The 18,989-nt window shown below is 39.2% G+C and overlaps 1 protein-coding gene across 1 annotated transcript in view; it reads right to left on the bottom strand.

The window, feature by feature from the left end:
• Vps13D (vacuolar protein sorting 13D) overlaps nucleotides 1–18,989 on the bottom strand; it is a 772,012-nt gene that overhangs the window by 245,014 nt on the left and 508,009 nt on the right. The window contains exons 51-55 of the mRNA XM_071670877.1: nucleotides 17,272–17,359; nucleotides 15,518–15,645; nucleotides 8,170–8,394; nucleotides 2,571–2,749; nucleotides 2,231–2,375 (exon numbers count right to left, since the gene is read on the bottom strand). Of these exons, the coding sequence (XP_071526978.1) occupies nucleotides 2,231–2,375; nucleotides 2,571–2,749; nucleotides 8,170–8,394; nucleotides 15,518–15,645; nucleotides 17,272–17,359 (765 nt within the window). The remainder of the gene's footprint in view (nucleotides 1–2,230; nucleotides 2,376–2,570; nucleotides 2,750–8,169; nucleotides 8,395–15,517; nucleotides 15,646–17,271; nucleotides 17,360–18,989) is intronic.

The raw sequence follows: 18,989 nt of genomic DNA, 5'->3' as shown, positions 1-18,989 counted from the left end.
GCGCAAGGAAGCAGACGAGGAATGGAACAACCCATCCATGTACACATGAATATACATAAAAACCCATACATGCATATGTTCATACATATACATTTCAACGTATACAAACATATACATACACAGACATATATGTATATACACATGTACGTATTCATACTTTTTGCCTTCATCCATTCCTGTTGCCACCCCACCACACATGAAATAGCACCCCTCCCCACACACACACACACCAACGAGGTGGTGCCATGAAAAGACAACAAGGCCACATTCGTCCACACTCAGTCTCCAGCTGACATGTGTAATGCACCAAAACCACAGCTATCTTTCCACATCCAGGCCCCACAAAACTTTCCATGGTTTACCCCAGACGCTCCACATGTCCTGGTTCAATTCATTGACAGCAAGTCGACCCTGGTATACACATCGTATCAATTCACTCTATTCCTCGCACACCTTTCACCCTCCTGCATGTTTAGGCCCCGGTCACTCAAAATCCTTTTCACTCCACCTCTCCACCTCCAATTTGGTTTCCCACTTCTCATTCCCTCCACCTCTGACACATATATCCTCTGTCAATCTTTCCTCACTCATTCTCTCCATGTGACCAAACCATTTCATAACACCCTCTTCTGCTCTCTCAACCACACTCTTTTTATTACCACACATCTCTCTTACCCTTTCATTACTTACTTGATCAAACCACCTCACACCACATATTATCCTTAAACATCTCATTTCCAACACATCCACCCTCCTCCGCACAACTCTATCTATAGCCCACGCCTCGCAACCATATAACATTGTTGGAGCCACTATTCCTTCAAACATACCCATTCTTTCTCCCTGAGATAATGCTCTCGCCTTCCACACATTTTCCAACGCTCCCAGAACTTATGCCCCCTCCGCCACCCTGTGACTCACTTCCGCTTCCATGGTTCCATCCGCTGCCAAATCCAATTTCAGATATCTAAAACACTTCACTTCCTCCAGTTTTTCTCCATTCAAACTTACCTCCCAATTGACTTGTCCCTCAACCCTACTGTACCTAAAAAATCATATACAGTGTAATTATAAACTGTTGACGAGTTAGCCAAACTTAAATTTATATAAACTTTTAAAGACTTAAAGTTAAAGACTTATTTGATCAAAATGGTAAGGTAAAAGTGGAAATGCAACTGATCGTAGCAAAATATTACTATAGTTGAACAGTAGGCAAGTTTCTTTTTTATCTTACAAAACTAAACCATTAAAAATGTCAATCCGGTAGCATAAGTAAAAAAACAAACCTGTTGAGTGGTACCCCCTTTGAGTGGCACCCAGGGCACCTGCCCTACCTGCCATACCCTAGATAGCCACTGGGCTTCCCACAATCAAGGTGATGAAGAGTGGTGGTGGAGTGGACAAGGACCAGTGGGAAGGAGAAGTGGGGATAGGCTTGCCTACATCAACCCCTGAATCATCTGATCCAGCTCATGTTTCAGGAGGAGGGTATTCTGACTTACTGTGGATGTGGTAGATAATGGGGCTGCAGTGAACACAACTGACTGTATTTTGCCAGTTTGTGGGATACAAATTGAAAGATATTCTGCTATGACATGATGAAAATATGCATGATAAATACACAAATACTTCACATTTTGGTGATATACTTTATCATGAAAAAGAAATATTATTCAGGAATCAAAGATATAAAGGTACAAAATTTGTTTTTCCACATTCGCAAGTCGAAGCATACTGTTGTAAGATGAAAAAGAAATCCATACCTCCCATACCTAATCAATCTTACCTAATCAACTGCATTCTTTCTACAGAACACACATTGGAAAACTAATCAACTGAAAAAAAGATATCATTGAAAAACTACTAAAAATAAGCCACAAAGTATCATAATCCCTAAACAAGACAGTCATGAAAAACCTACACAAATTCCATCCTCCACAATAATGTGGGATTATGTATTGTAAATGGAAGCAGGTAAGGAAGAATGTTGGAAGATGAGGTACAACTAAGGTATTTGGATGGGATTCCTCTGCTGTCAAATGTAATCTGAAATGTAATAAATATAGAAAAAGATTCTCAAGCACAACTTACAAATAGGTAACATGACTTCATAAAGCAATAAATCTTGGGTACAGCTCAAGTTCATATATAAAGTAACAATGAATCATGAAGAATGAAAACTATATCACAAGAAATAAATTCAGATGTACAAATTAATATGTTTTCTTACTTGATAATAAGTTATTGCCACCTCAGAGAAATTGTCAACGCGAAAGGGAGGTGGAAGAGATTCCGCATCAGTGAAAACAATGAAATAAGTCGCATCACTGATGATAACCTCAACACGTACAAAGAAGCAGTGGCCACTGTTGTCTCTGTTAGATGAATAACTTGTTAGCCAATATTTACCAATGGGTGAAAATTACCATGAAAATATCAGACTTTCTTTTGAGTATACATTTACCTATTTCTATTATCTATCTAAACTACATCACTGCAACTTAAACATGAAAATTCAATCAATGAGCATTATTTATTTAATGTTTTCATGGAAAATATATTTAACCAACCTGATATTGATGTAAAAAGAATCAATTTTTTCAATGAAGAAACCACCAGACCAGTAACAGCCTAAAACATCCTGCAGGCAGATACACAGGAGCTGCTCTTTATCAAGACGTGGCCAATGGAAAGGAAGCCAGCAACCTGGGATGGCTCGTAACCATGTTGACTGGGCACGTGGATCCGTCTGCAACAAGTAAAATTGTAGCACTGTGGAGTCTTTATATTCCCTTCTCTGACAGGTATGGAAAAAATTTGATGCTACGGCATCATAACATGCTTTTAGTCAACATAAGGATAACAGTGAGTACCATATTGGTGCAAACAGCCTGCAAGAGTCATGTTCTAAGAGAGGCCTAAGAGATGACATCACATCAAACTTGTCTGTAACACAGTATGTAAGAAGGATCATGGGGAAGCAAACTACATCTCTGCCAGGGTTAAAAGTTCTATCATGGTTATCATTTCCGGAGAGATATATAATTTGCTTGATTTTTTTTTTAAAGTTTTAGCACTAACAGTGAGAGTGTTGGGTGGAGTTTTTGGGTATATATCTAATTTTATGAATATAAATAATGATTTGAAATCAATTGACCTTTTTTTCCATTTCTAGGTTTGTGTGTTCAATATGATTTTTGCCTCATTTGTCAGGGTTTTTACCTTCTAGACTAAACTTCTAATGTAAGGACACTGGGATGTTTAGGAAGTGATAAATGATATATATCAGGCCAAAGCTGGAAAATGCTACAACAGTCTGGTCACATTAAAAGCCATATAGACCAGTTGCAGTGTAACATGAATAAAGGAGTACAGTACCAGAAGCCAATGGAATGAGCTATGAAGAAAGGAAATAAGTCCTAAATATGCACGTCTTGTAGGAAAGAAGAGTTAGGGGACATGATAACTGCATACAGATTTCGAAAAGGTCATCATGATGTTAATATAAAACAGTTCTTTGATATGAGCAACAGTCCAAAACAAGCTAATACAGAATATAGTATTTACAACTGTCACTGAAAATCTCAAATAAATATATGAAAAAACTGGGATAATAGGTGGGGCCCTACAACTGCAAAGCTCCATTCTTGTATGCAATCTTGTATGGGGAAATGAGTGTTTACTTATAGGCCTAATGAGCCTACCAGGGGGGTCTATATCCAACTACATCTCCCCTCACTGACAGGCCTACTGAGCCTATCAGGGGTGTCCATATCCAGGAACATGAACCTTACTGACAGGCCTAATGAGCTTACCATGGGTGTCCGTGTCTAGGGACGTGGCACTTCAGTGATGAGCCTAACGAGCTTAACAGGAGCTGGTACTTGATATTTTTGGATGACTTCTGTAGCAACAGAGCAACAAATGATGTGTTCATGAACAAGAGAACATCTCTGTATATCCAGTGTGGTTGGGAGGGAAGTCGTTGCATACTGACAGGTATGGCGTCCTGTTAGACCAAAAGTCAGAGCAAGTTGCATCTACTGAATTGTCTAATTCTGGTCTCCCTCTGGCAAAGGTAAGTCACATGTCTGTAAATGCTGATGACCCACATGTGTTGACCTGGGTTTCAGGGAGGCTGTTTTGGTACTCAGGTGGAAAGAAGGGGATGAGATGCTTTGGTTGGGGGATGAGGTATTTAACTGTTAAGGTGGGAAATGGGAAAAAGGCAGGAGATTGGGGTTAAATTTCAGGATTTTTGTCCCTTGATCCAGGCACCAAAAATAACATCTATAATGCAAATGATAGTACATTAATGACACTTAAGAGAATATTAAGAATTTCTGAAATGAAGACCTTTGAAAGTCAGAAGCTTCTAAATCAGCTGGGTGAGTGTGGATGGTGTGGACTCCATCACAGGAAATTGTCATCCCTGTGGGTAAAGGCAACAAAGGGTGCAGTAATAGCAACAATTCTGGGACTTCATTACTGCAGCAAAGTTGTATAGGGAGAGGAGGCTGAGGGAGGTTGGAGATATGGGTTGTACAACTGGGTGACTGATATGGATGAATGATTGTAGTTGCTCTATTTGATTGATGTAGATGGTTGATTTGAACAGTTGATGTAGTTGAGTTTACCTGTTTATGCTTTACAGAGAAAAAATGCCTTACTCATACACACACACACACAAACAGAAGAAGGTGTGTGTTGAAATGGTTTGGACATATGATGAGAATGAGTGAGGAAAGATTGACAAAGAGGTTATATGTGCCAGAGGTGGAGGGAACAAGGAGAAGTGGGAGACCAAATTGGAGGTGGAAGGATGGAGTGAAAAGATTTGAGTGATCAGGGCTTGAACACACAGGAGGGTGAAAGGCATGCAAGGATCAGAGTGAATTGGAACGATGTGGTATACTAGGGTCAATGTGCTATCAATGGACTGAACCAGAGCATGTAAAGCATCTGGGGTAAACCATGGAAAGGTCTGTGGGGCCTGGATGTGGATAGGGAGCTGTAGTTTCAATGCATTACACTTGACAGCTAGAGACTAAGTGCGAACGAACGTGGCCTTTTTTATTGTCTGCTTTCCTGGTGCTACCTTGCTGAAGCAGGGGGTAGCAATGCTGTTTTTACGGGGGCAGGGTGGCGACAGGAATGGATGAAGGCAAGCATGTATGAATTGGTACATGTGTATATATATGTACATGCCTGTGTATGTGTATGTATATGTATATACATGTTGATATATATATGTGCATTTATGGGTGTTTATGTATATATACTTGCATATGAGTGGATGGGCCATTCTTCGTCGGTTTCCTTGCGCTACCTCGCTGATGCGGGAAACAGCGATCATGCATAACAAATAGGTATATATATAAATAAATGTATGTATGTATGTATGTATGTATGTATGTATGTGTGTGTGTGTGTGTGTGTGTGTGTGTGTGTGTGTGTGTGTGTGTGTGTGTGTGTGTGTGTGTGTGTGTGTGTGTGTGTGTGTGTGTGTGTGTGTGTGTGTGTATGAAAGTGAATGGGTCATTCTTCATCTGTTTCCTGGTGCTAATAAGGGAAATGATAAACAAGTACAATAATAATAATAAAATCAATACATTAATCACACTTTGTTGCTGTCTCCCACATTAGCGAGGTTGCACAAGGAAGCAGATGAAAGAATGGCCAAACCCACCCATATACACTTGTATATACATAAACGCCCACACACACATATATATACATACCTATACATTTCAACGTATACATACATATACATACACAGACATATATACACATGTACATATTCATACTTGCTGCCTTCATCCATTCCTGTCGCCACCCCGCCACAAATGAAATCGCATCCCCCTCACCCCCCACGCGCATGCAGGGTAGCACTAGGAAAGGCCAACAAAGGCCTCATTCGTTCACACTCAGTCTCTAGCTGTCATGTATAATGCACTGAAAACACAGCTCCCTTTCCACATCCAGGCCCCATAAAACTTTCCATGATTCACCCCAGATGCTTCATATGCCCTGGTTCAATCCATTGACAGCAAGTCGACCCCAGTACACCATATCGTTCCAATTCACTCAATTCCTTGCACGCCTTTCACCCTCCTGTTTGTTCATGCCCCAATCACTCCAAATCTTTTTCACTCCATCCTTCCACCTCCAATTTGGTCTCCCACTTCTTGTCCCCTCCACCTCTGACACATATATCCTCTTTGTCAATCTTTCCTCACTCATTCTCTCCATGTGACCAAACCATTTCAATACACCCTCTTCTGCTCTCTCAACCACACTCTTTTTATTACCACACATCTCTCTTACCTTTTCATTACTTACCCGATCAAACCACCTTACACCACATATTGTCTTCAAACATCTCATTTCAACACATCCAACCTCCTCTGCACAACCCTATCTATAGCCTATGCCTTGCAACCAAATAACATTGTTGGAACCACTATTCCTTCAAGCATACCCACTTTTGCTCTCCAAGATAACGTTCTAGCCTTCCACACATCCTTCAATGCTCCCAGAACTTTCACCCCCTCCCCAACCCTGTGACTCACTTCTGCTTCCATGGTTCTATCTCCTGCTAAATCCACTCTCAGATATCTAAAACACTTCACTTCCTCCATTTTCCTCCAAACTTACCTCCCAACTGACTTGTCCCTCAACCCTACTGAACCTAATAACCTTGCTCTTATTCACATTTACTCTCAGCTTTCTTCTTTCACACACTTTACCAAACTCAGTCACCAGCTTCTGCAGTTTTCACCTGAACCAGCCACCACTGCTGTATCATCAGCGAAGAAAAATCGACTGACTTCCCAAGCCCTCTCATCCACAACAGACTGCATACTTGCCCCTCTTTCCAAAACTCTTGCACTGACATCCCTAACAACCCCATCCATAAACAAATTAAACAATCATGAAGACATCACGCACCCCTGCCGCAAACCAACATTCACAGGAAACCAATCACTTTCCTCTCTTCCAAACATACTCATCATTTCCCATGTTAGCAAGGTAGCGTTAAGAATAGAGGACTGTGCCTTAGAGAGAATATCCGCACTTGGTTCCATTCTCTGTTCCTTCTTTTGGAAATCTACGAATGGGAGGGGAGGATTTCCTACTCCTGACTTCCTCCCCTTTACTATCATCATCATTATCATTTATTCATTTTTTTATATTCATTATACTTTGTCACTGTCTTCTGGGTTAGTGAGGTAGCACAAGGAAACAGACAAAAGAATGGCCTAACCCACCCACATACACATGTATATATATAAACACCCATGCATGCACATATACATAACTATACATTTCAACATATACATACATATACATACACAGATATATAAATACATACACATACATATTCATACTTGCTGCCTTCATCCATCACCGTTGCTACCCTGCCACACATGAAATGGCACCCCCCTCCCCCCGTGCACATGCAGGGTAGCACTAGGAAAAGACAACAAAGGGCACATTTGTTCACACTCAATCTCAAGCTGTCATGTGTAATGCACCGAAATCACAGCTCCTTTTCCACTTCCAGGCCCCACAAAACTTTCCATGGTTTACCCCACACACTTCACATGCCCTGGTTCAATCCACAGACAGCACGTCATCCCTGGTATACCAGATCATTCCAATTCACTCTATTCCTTGCATGCCTTTCACCCTCCTGTATGCTCAGGCCCCGATTGCTCAACATCTTTTTCACTCCATCCTTCCACCTCCAATTTGGTCTCCCACTTCTCATTCCCTCCATCTCTGACACATATATCCTCTTTGTCAATCTTTCCTCACTCATTCTCTCTATGTGACCAAACCATTTCAATACACCCTCTTCTGCTCTCCCAACAACACTCTTTTTATTACCACACATCTCTCTTACCCTTTCACTACTAACTCGATCAAACCATCTCACACAACATATTGTCATTAAACATCTCATTTCCAACACATCCACCCTCCTCCGCACAACCCTATCTATAGACCATGCCTCACAACCATATAACATTGTTGGAACCACTATTCCCTCAAACATACACATCATTATTATCATCATTATCAATATTATCATCATTGTTATCATACCCATAAATAAGCAGATTCATCAAAATAACAACTGAAAGGTACATATCAATAACTTACAAATGAAGTAGTAAAGCACTTCTGAGCTATGATCAATTCATGAGATGACCTGTTCTCAATCTGGAACCTTGGTGAAAAAGTGACCATGTAGGTATCTCTATAACGGCCCCGACCAGGCCTCACATCAATACCAACTATATAAACATGGTCAGGTCGAGTGTCAGGAGGGCTTACTCTTAGTCGTCGTACCCAAGTTCCTTGAGTGAGAGGCAGTTTATGACAGTACTGTTGAAAGAGAGGGACAATTCATTCATACTATATCTAAATACGTACTGGTAAAACATACACATCTTATATCAATTTTCCAAAAGAAGGAACAGAGAATTGGGCCAGGTGAGGGTATTCCCTCAAAGGCCCAGTCCTCTGTTCTTAACGCTACCTCGCTAATGCGGGAAATGGCGAATAGTTTGAAAAAAAAAAAAAAAAAAAAAAAATGTGTACAGAACTGTCTGCAATTAATAACAAAAGCAACTTAAATAAATTTAAACTAAAGATAAGACCAACATTTTCCTTCACAGAATACTGAGGAAATTAAATAATCTACTTTGATTCACTGAGACTGTTTTCAGAGCTAAACATTAAGCCAAAAATATAAGTGTTCCAAAGCTCTCTATCCAAGTTGGTTTGAATGCTAAATCAATTGGAATATCTATCTATTATGTACTTACCGTATCAATATACTATACATCATTACTGACAGGCTGACCAGTGCATCTGTACATGATGTTTATGTAAAGTTTGGAAAATTCTGTGTTCATCTGAACACACGAGTGTTCAACAGCAGCAGATGTCGCAGTCTGAATTGATGGGGTTTATGAAAGATTTTACATATGGTGCAGTTCTACCTCCTCAACCATCTCAGTCCCTTTAAAATAATTTGTAGTTTGGTAGGTTGTATTTGCTGATCAGATCATTGTTTTTTGTGTTCAGAAATGTTTTGTCAAACCAATGATATCAATGCATTCACTGTTTACCAAACAATGCAATTCAGCTAATTTGTTTTAGATGGATCTTATGTTGGTGTAAATATCATTCAATTCCTTTTGAGTGATTTCTGGATGAGACTGACAGCATGATTTAATGACAGGCTATTCTTAGACCAAGGTGTGACAAGCTCTCATGACCTGCCTCCCTGTCATCACTGTCTGGTGAGGTGGGGAGTGAATTCGATCTGACCTCCCTCATGTGACATGTAGTATGACCCGACCTGACCTCAACTGCCCATTTGGTGTGGTCAACATACCGACCTCTCATGGGCGTCAACAAAAAATCTTCCACTGCAGTCGTAAGGCAATTTGGTCTTTGATTCACAGAGTTAAGAGTTCTGTCCATTTATTGGTAGGTTGGATGTTTTCTTTGTTGTACAATCCCCAATCTCCTGTGAAATCAAGCCACGGGTCTACAAGCCCAATGTTAGGATCAGTGCACAGGTGTTTCAGTCTCTCAATCACACCTCGCACTCGAATTAGGGCATATTTACCTACATGTGTTGTGAGGGAGTATCAACTACAACAGTGTTATCTGATCTATCTTTCAGAGTGCCAATCAGCTTGTTGCACTCTTCTACAATAACTTCTGAATTTGAATTCTTATGGTAAATGTCACTGCTCCCACCATTCACAACCAAACATGACTTTTTAGTTGGTACGTTAATGTCTTTAACCATTAATTAGTTTAATTTGGCAAATTCTGGCACCGGGGTAGACACACACTGTTCTCTTAGCTCTCGAATCCCCATCATGTGCTAACCCAGATTTCTGATCACCAAATCTCCTATAATCATGGAACAATTATCTTTGCTCTTTTCATGTAAGTTTGGGAGAGAAGGTTTAAAAGATACCAAATCAGAGGAAAGAACATGAAGCTATTAAAAAGGATACAAAACCTGTGTCTTCTCTGGGTTTACTACAGGTAGTGCAATCAGAGGAAAAATCAAATTACAATACTAATCAAGGAATTACTGGAGCATCACCAGCAGCCTTTCAGAAAGAGGAAAGAACAAGAGTGCATCCTGAATCTACTGAAATAATATGAAAAACTATTCAGGTAGAGAAATGGACCAAAACACATACAAAGACTGATGAAAATAGAGGGCAGGAGAAATTAGAAGGAGCAAATTTGGAAGCATATCAACAGAGCATTAAGAGTGAGGCACACGAATATAAAACTATGGTAACACAAATAGGGGTACACAGAAAATTGAGCAAAGCTGTTGTAAGAATGATATGCACCATTCAAAGTGAAGCAATCAAAGAACACTGTAGCCTGGGTGATGGAAAATTTCGAAAAGTACAGAGAATACAAGACCAGAGCCTCTGAAAGGAATTCTATCAAGGGGTACAAAGCTTCTTTCAGGTCCCCTTCCCTTTTTCATTAGTTATCCTGTTTTTATCCACTATGGTTTTATGCCATGAGCTGTAAGCCAAAACAGGTATGGATGATGAGAGAGGGGTGGAATGCAAGTCTTCAATATATGCAAACATTTTCTGAAACCCCAGGAAATTCCTGGGCCCCCTTTTGGCCCTCTGGGCCTGAGTACAATGCATCCCCTGCATCCCCCTCTCATTGGTCGTGTACAAGACAGGTGCTTGTTAGGCAAAAGAAAGATTATAGAGAAGGTTGGAGATACATATGTTAACACTACCACACTGAGGGACCAAGCTAAAGTGGGTGGCATCAAAATCAAAAAGATTAGTAAAGCTGTAGGTTGACAGATGTAAATCATTGATTGTTTTTGAAGTACAAGAGGTACATACACCAGACCAGATAAGGAAGAAATGGAGAAAGGGAAAGGAAGAAATATGTATCAAAAGATTACTGGATGCCATGTGGCTGCCAGAAGCAATTTCCATTATAAAGAGGAAAGATTAGGAGGTTATAACCAACGTAAGGGGGCTACCACATATGGTTACATTTGACTTGGAGTCATCAAGCCAGTAAGTACTTAAAGAAAGCTAAGAATCTTGAGAGGATGGTGGATTCAGTGAGATATTCATCAAGTATGAGAGATCTAAGGGATAGAGGGAGAAAAGCAAAGAGTGCAGTCTGAATACAAAAAAACAAGAGATGCAACACATGACAAGACAATGAAGCAGCCCTACTAGAACTACAGAGGGCAGGAGTGTTAAGAGATGGTAAGGAGTGTCAGGAGACTGAAAGCAATGTTTTCAAAGGTTTATGAGTTAATAGTTAGTGGTAATGAACTGGAATTCAAGGAACATATAAGAGAAAGTGCGCCTGATATTATAGGCACTGTGGAAACTAAGCTTACCAAAGAGATAACCTCTTACCTGTTCTGCCCAGAGGGGTACATGACAACTAAAACAGAAAGAAATGATAAAAAAGAGGAAGGATTAGCCCTCTAAATAAAAGAGAGCTTGAAGTTGCAAGAAAGCTGGCCTATTCAGATAACACATAATGAGATGAGAAACTGTTGACTGTTGGGAAGGAGAGCATAGTGGTGCTATTAGTACATAATCCTCCAAAGAACTGCAAAAAACAGAACAAATATACTAGAAAATAAAAATGAAGAAAACGCTCAATTCTCAGAGATGGTAAATTACACATAGTGGGAGATTTCAATTATAAAGAGACATACTGGGGGAACTTGGATTCCCATGGTGACAGGGAGTTATGGAGTCACAAGTTTTTAGAGTGTATAAAAGAAAATTTCCAGTACAAGCATGTAACAGAGCACACTAAGATGTGAGGGACTGATACACCATCACTACTTCACCTCATCTTCTTTCATACTATCATGTATGTTGAGAACATTATATACAATACATCAGTTGGAAGAAATGATCATGTAATGTTCAAATTTGATTATGTGGGAAAAGAGGACATTAAATGAGCAGATGTGAGATAGGAAATAAAGAGGAGAAATCTATCTATCTATCTATATCTCTGATGCCCATTCCCTCCAGAAACTCCCACCAAGGGGGTGGCCATGGCAAAAGAGTCTTCACTTATCCCTGCCCATACAAGCCTACCTTGCACATCTATAATCATGGAAACTCAACAAATCTCAATAATTTCCATAGTAAAGTAGATTGGGAAACGAAATTCAGTAGCCAGGAACCAGGTTGTTTTGTTGAAGGTTATGCAAAATCTATGATGAAAAAGTAAGGGCATGGGTACCTCAAGCCTCACATACAGAGGGAAAAGTAGGAAGCGAATGAGCTTTGAGATGTACAGTGGTGAAGATAAAGTTGGCATTCTAGCCAATTAGATTTGCAAGGTATAAGAGAGCATGGAACAAAATATAACACAAGAAAAAAATGAACAAAGAAACCTTGTAAATAATGTTGTGGACAAGGTAGCTGAAAATCCATAACTTTTCCATAAATGTATCAGGAGTTAGTTAAAAGTTAAAGAGCAGCTGATCTAAGGAAAAAAATGTACAGGATGATGTATGGATATGTGAAGAGCTGAATAGCCAGTTCAAAGGTGTTTTCACATTGAAAAACACTACAGCCTCATAACCATTGAGATAAAATGGGAGGTTTTACACATCAGAGATATACAGAAAAGATATTCACAGATTACTAACAGGAAGTGTCCTTGACAAGGCTTATGGTCCTCACAGAATTTCATCATATGCTAGATAACTAACTGAATTATTGTAAAAGATGTCACTGGAGAGAGACAGTGCTAAGGTAATGGAAAAGGGTAAATGTCATACCTATACTCAAGAAAAGAGTGTACGAACAGGTGTTAGCCTGCAGAATAGTCTCACTAATGAGTATGGTATGAAAGTTCTGGAAAAGAATATTAAAGAGCCAGTGCATGACTTTCTACAAAGGAGAAATTTTAGGGAAAGGAGGTCCTCTGTAACTAATCTCTTAGAGTTTTATGACAGAGTGAGTTCAGTCATGGACAAAAGGGAAGGCTGGTAGAGTGTTTATATCTGGACTGCCAGAGGTCATTTGACGATCGACCACATAGAAGTAGCTTATTAAGAAACTGGATTACCAAGAAGTTATAAATAGGAAACTTTTACAATGGATAGAAGATTATTTCAATGGTATGAACAAAGGACACATGTTAGAGGACCCTTTTCCAAATGGGTTGAGTGTGTCACAGAGTTTGGTTCTGGGACTGTTACTCTTCTTAATCTATATCAATGACTTGTAAAAAAGGTATGGAATCCTACCTGAATATATTTGAAGATAATGCAAAGGTCAAGAGGGAAGTGAAAAGTGAGGAAAATTGCATCATCTTACAAGTGAACCTAAACAGACTCAAAAGTTGGTCTGAAATGTGTCTAATGAAATTCAATCAGGACTAATGTAAAGTAATGAGGATGGGACCAAGTAAAAGATGGCCTCAATATGATTATCACCTAGTCGGATATAACCTTCAGGATTCTGTGTATGAGAAAGGCTTGGGAGCAGATATTTAGATATTTGGCAAGAAATTCTTATCCTACATACGGCTAAAACTAAAATATGCTTCTAAGGTTTAATCAATGCACCTAAAGAAGCACAAAGAGCTAAAAGAGAAGGTCTACGGGATAGCAACAAAGATGGCACCAGACATGAGAGAGATAAGCTACAGGTATAAGATGAAGATTTTAAAGTTACCCATCTTGGATGGCAGAGGATTGAAGGGTTACCTACTCATGACCTTTAAGGTCTTGAAACAGATCAACTAAGTGGGCAGTGCATAGTTCCTAAAAGATGTAAGGATTGAGCAACCAGAGGACATAACATGAAATTAAGAAACTTGTGAAAAGGATGTAGATGTAACAGGCTGTATGACAGTAGAGAGAGTTCAAAAGATGAGGCCCCATGAAATGTGAATATAGATGTGCGTGTGCCAGGCAGCATGCAGGACCAGGATAGGGATGATCTAGGTCATAGAGATGTTTCTATTGCAGCAAGTGAAGTAATTTAGTATAGTGTGAGCCCAACTAGAAATGTACTTCCAGTTAGATTTAAGGATTGTAACAAAGTAAATATGTTAGTACATATGAATACTCATATAATTATGCCATAAATAATCTCTTTTAGTTTAAATACTAATGTTTATTACAATCCTATTACATGTTTGTATTACACAAGTATTTTCCACGTTGATGTACAATTATACAGTACAATACCATGTCTTTCAAAAGAGAAAGGATGTAATAGTATTCATGTTTATTACAATATACCATTTCTTATTTTCTATAAGCAAGCAGCAATACTTTTGACAGCCACAAGAATGTATGTGACCTTTTATTTTGAGAATATAATGAGCTAGGTGATCTCTCTCTCTCTCTCTCTCTCTCTCTCTCTCTCTCTCTCTCTCTCTCTCTCTCTCTCTCTCTCTCTCTCTCCTTTGAAATATCATATAGTAACCTCTGTAAGAAAAAAGAAAGCACCACATTAGGAGAACATATATCAAACCAAAATTGGATTATACCCCTCAAGTCTGGTTATTGAACCTAAAGAAGCATAAAGATCTAATTGAGAGAGATCAAAGAAAAGCAACTAAATTGGCACTTGTATGAAGAGGACTGAACTACAATGAGATGATGAGGGCTACAAATATATCAAACCAAAATTGGATTATACCCCTCAAGTCTGGTTATTGAACCTAAAGAAGCATAAAGATCTAATTGAGAGAGATCAAAGAAAAGCAACTAAATTGGCACTTGTATGAAGAGGACTGAACTACAATGAGATGATGAGGGCTACAAATTTGTCCATCATGAAAGATAGAAAAGAGGGGTAGCGTGATTATAGTCTTCATGTTTCTAAAGTTTCGAAATCAGTGCTTCTGGATTCCACTTGCTTGACATAACACCAAAAGTAAAAAAGTCACCTTTGGCAAGGCCATATCACTGGCAGTAAAGTCTCATCACAGAACTTCTCACTCCAGAGGAGTCATAATTTCCCTAGCAATCTTTGTAGTGCAGAAATGCAAGAGTTCCTGAAAAAGCATCCTGCAGTAACTTCCTGTGGCAAGTTTAAATGAAATGAATAAAGAAGTTTATGAATCATTTGGATAACATCAATAGCAGACAATTCTTCATAAGATGCAATACCAGAGTAATGAAAGGCCAAGGTTAAAAAACTGTCAGACAAAGTATAAAGAAGTACTATTTTAAAGTAAGTGTGGAGGATGGTTGGGATACACTAAACAATGACACTATGAATGCTAGCATCATGTAAATGTTAGCAAGACTACTTGATGGTAACGAAAGTTGATGGAATGAGGTCCTATGAGAGTAAAACTTTCCCCATGTTGTACAATTGCACTGAAAAATGCTCTGTAAAAGTACAAAAATATCTCCCTCTAACAGGTCTGCTACTGTAAGTACTTATATGCTACACTAAAATGATAACAACGATGTTCTTACCTGAGGACGTGACTCATGGTGCAAATTATTCCCAACTCTGGCGACCAGCATAGGATTGGCATCACGATCAGTAAAAGAGAACAGTAATGGGGCAGCACATCGAGCTACTTCATGTTCCTTGTCCTGACCTAAAAAGTTTATAAAGATTCAATTCAAATGTAGTACAAAACTGCATACTTAAATTATGTACATGAAAGCTCTCAATGATAACCAAGCTAAAATATTCTCTATGAGGCTCTTGAGATCTATTTTCAGATTTATGAATTACATTAAAAGGCCCTACCTCAGAAGACCACTCCTGTAACTCATATTTCATGCAGGGAGTTCATACATTTTTTCCTCTTGCTTATCGTACTAGCATGAGTTTTACCTTTACTGAAGTGGCCTGCCCAACGTCATGGATGTGTGTATTTAAGAGTTTACAACTTTCAAGTTAATTCAGCTAACAGTGAGCTACAACATTTGACCTGCCATTGATAAAGCATGAAAATAACTATATGCCCACTTGGTAAATTGGTTGTGCTCAGGGACAGGCAAAAAACCTCAGTACTTTTTAGTTCACTGCTGCCTTCAAATGTTTTTATGTTTCAACGAACTCATCATTAGGTTTGAGCATTAAGACACTTGAGCTGTTTTTTGAACTTACAGGTATGTCTAAATACATAATAATGAATTCTTCCTCGTTCAGTATTAAAGAAAAGAATTATATGTTGTGAGTATTTTGAAGGTTTGTTGAATGTGTTTGATGATAGAGTGGCAGATATAGGGTGTTTTGGTTGGAATGGTGAGAGAAGTGAGGGAGTCAGGGAAGGTGGTTTGGTGAAGAGAGAAGAGGTGGTGAAAGCCCTGCATAAAATGAAATCTGGCAAGGTGGTGGGTTTAAATGGTATTGCAGTTGAATTCATGAAGACAGAGGCTGACTATGTTGTTCATTGGTTGGTAAGGTATGTATGGATCATGGTGAAGTGCCTGATGATTGATGGAATGCATGTATAGTGCCATTATACAAAGGCAAAGGAGATAAAGGTGTGTTCAAACTAGAGAAGCATAAGCTTGTTAAGTACTCCTGGAAAATTGTATGGAAAAGTATTGATTTGAGAGGGTGAAGGCTGTGCTCTGAGGTTTCAGCTCACTAAGACTAGCTAATAAGTTAGCCAACATGGGATATCCTTTAAGATCTTCCAATGATGTTCACCACAAATCCATGATCAAACACACTCTACAAGTAACTGGCTCAGCCAAATGGTATAATGAATTTGTGATGTATATAAAAAAGACAAAGTGAAAATATATCTGAAGTGCTTGGAGATCCAAATAACTATGTGGTGGCCAACCTGGTCATTGTCAGTTTAAGACTTCTGATTCAAGGAGAGTACTGAGTCATGCTATTTCCAGAGTCACTGTTTGGGTGACTTTTAAAGGGTGAGAAGCACAATTCTCATGAGAAGAAGAGAACAATAGAGGCTCCTATTCCCTGGAGTTCCAGCTCACAGGACAAACAGTTTGATGAGAAAAGATAGAAATGGATGGAACATAAGAGAAGATGGCTATGTGAGTGTGGTAAGATAAAGGATGTGACAAAGGAAGGTCTGCTATATGCAGAGTGGCATTATTACCATCTCTAAAGGGAAGAATGCCATTAGAATCAATTAACCAGTACTTATGTCACATGAAAGATGGTTTTCATGAACACAACCAACTAATCCACAACCAACGTTTTCTTCTCCGTCACTTGCAACATCATGATTACATACCAGCAGCATCAACTGAGACTCCTTCCTGTTTGAAGATGAGAGGGAGGCCTGTTTTATTGATCAACCAGTATCCTGCATACACTCTGACCTGCCAAAATAAGAAAACAGGGTAAAAACCTGTAATGAAAAAAATTGCCAGGAAGGTGTAGGTAAATTTTTTTTGTTCTTCTCAGAACACCTACAATCATAATGGAACACAGCTCTTGACATAAGTGCAAACATGCTGACACCATAGAAAATACGTACTGGTAATCTTTTTTACATGCAAGGGTTGTGTTCTAAAACATACTTATCATTTGATTGCATAAAACAAACCCTCTTTTACATTTGAAAGAGAGATGCTTTCTATGAACTAAAAAATACCCCCAGAACAAATTTCGATACACTTTCACAATTTTCTACTTTAGATTCACATAGTGACACTGAAAAACAATTAAAAAAATAAAACAATATTTGTATTAGTAGTGAAATTCAATTCATGGACCACCCAGGGTTGAGCACATCCCTAGGGATCCCTAGGGATTGGTCAATGAAATGGGTACTTTTGAATGTTAATGTGCTACGAGGGGCAGATGAAGGGATGTCTGATCACTATCTTGTGGAGGTGAAGGTGAAGATTTGTAGAGGTTTTCAGAAAAGAAGAAAGAATATTGGAAAGAAGAGTGAAGAGAGTCAGTGAGTTTGGAAAGGAGACATGTGTGAGGAAGTATCAGGAGATTGAGTGTAAAATGGCAAAAGGTGAGAGCAAATGATGTGATGAGAGTGGGTGAGGATTGGGATATATTTATGGAAGCAGTGATGGCTTGTGCAAAAGATGCATGTGGTATGAGAAAGGTGGGAGGTGGGCAGATTAGAAAGGGTAGTGAGTGGTGGGATGAAGAGGTAAGGCTGTTAGTGAAAGAGAATAGAAAGGTGTTTAAACGAAACTTGCAGGGAAGTAGTGCAAATGACTGGAAGATGTATAAAAGAAAGCAGTAGGAGGTCAAGAGAAATGTGCAAGAGTTGAAAAAGAAGGGTGAATGAGAGTTGGGGGAGAGAGTATCATTAAATCTTAGGGAGAATGAAAATGTGTTTTAGAAGGAGGGAAATAATATGCATAAGACTAGAGAACAAATGGGAACACTGGTGACGGGGGCAAATGGGGAGGTGATAACAGGTAGTGATGAAGTAAGGAGATGGAGTGAGTATATTGAAGGTTTGTTGAATATGTTTAATGACAGAGTGGCAGATACAGGGTGTTTTGGTCAGGGTGGTATGTGAAGTGAGAGGGTCAGGGAGAATGGTTTGGTGAAGACAGAAGAGGTAGTGAAAGCTTTGCAGAAGATGAAATCCAGCAAGGCAGCAGGTTTGGATAGCATTGCAGTGGAATCTATAAAAAAAAAGGGGGGGTGAATATGTTGTTGATTGGTTGGTAAGGATATTCAATGTATGTATGGACTGTGGTGAATGCCTGAGGATTGGCAGAATGTATGCACAGTGCCATCATCCAAAGGTAAAGGGGATACACATGAGTGATCAAACTACAGATGGATAAGTTTGTTGAGTATTCCTGGGAAATTATATGGGAGGGTATTGACTGAGAGGGTGAAGGCATGTACAGAGCATCAGATTGGGGAAGAGCAATGTGGTTTCTGAAGTGGTAGAAGATGTGCGGATTAGGTGTCTGCTTTGAAGAATACATGAGAAATTCTGGGAAAAACAGATGGATTTGTATGTAG

Source organism: Panulirus ornatus, chromosome 16, assembly GCF_036320965.1.
Source record: "Panulirus ornatus isolate Po-2019 chromosome 16, ASM3632096v1, whole genome shotgun sequence".
Taxonomy (NCBI): Eukaryota; Metazoa; Arthropoda; class Malacostraca; order Decapoda; family Palinuridae; genus Panulirus; species Panulirus ornatus.
Note: the sequence above shows the minus strand (reverse complement) of the source record. Positions and strands in the feature narration are given on the sequence as shown.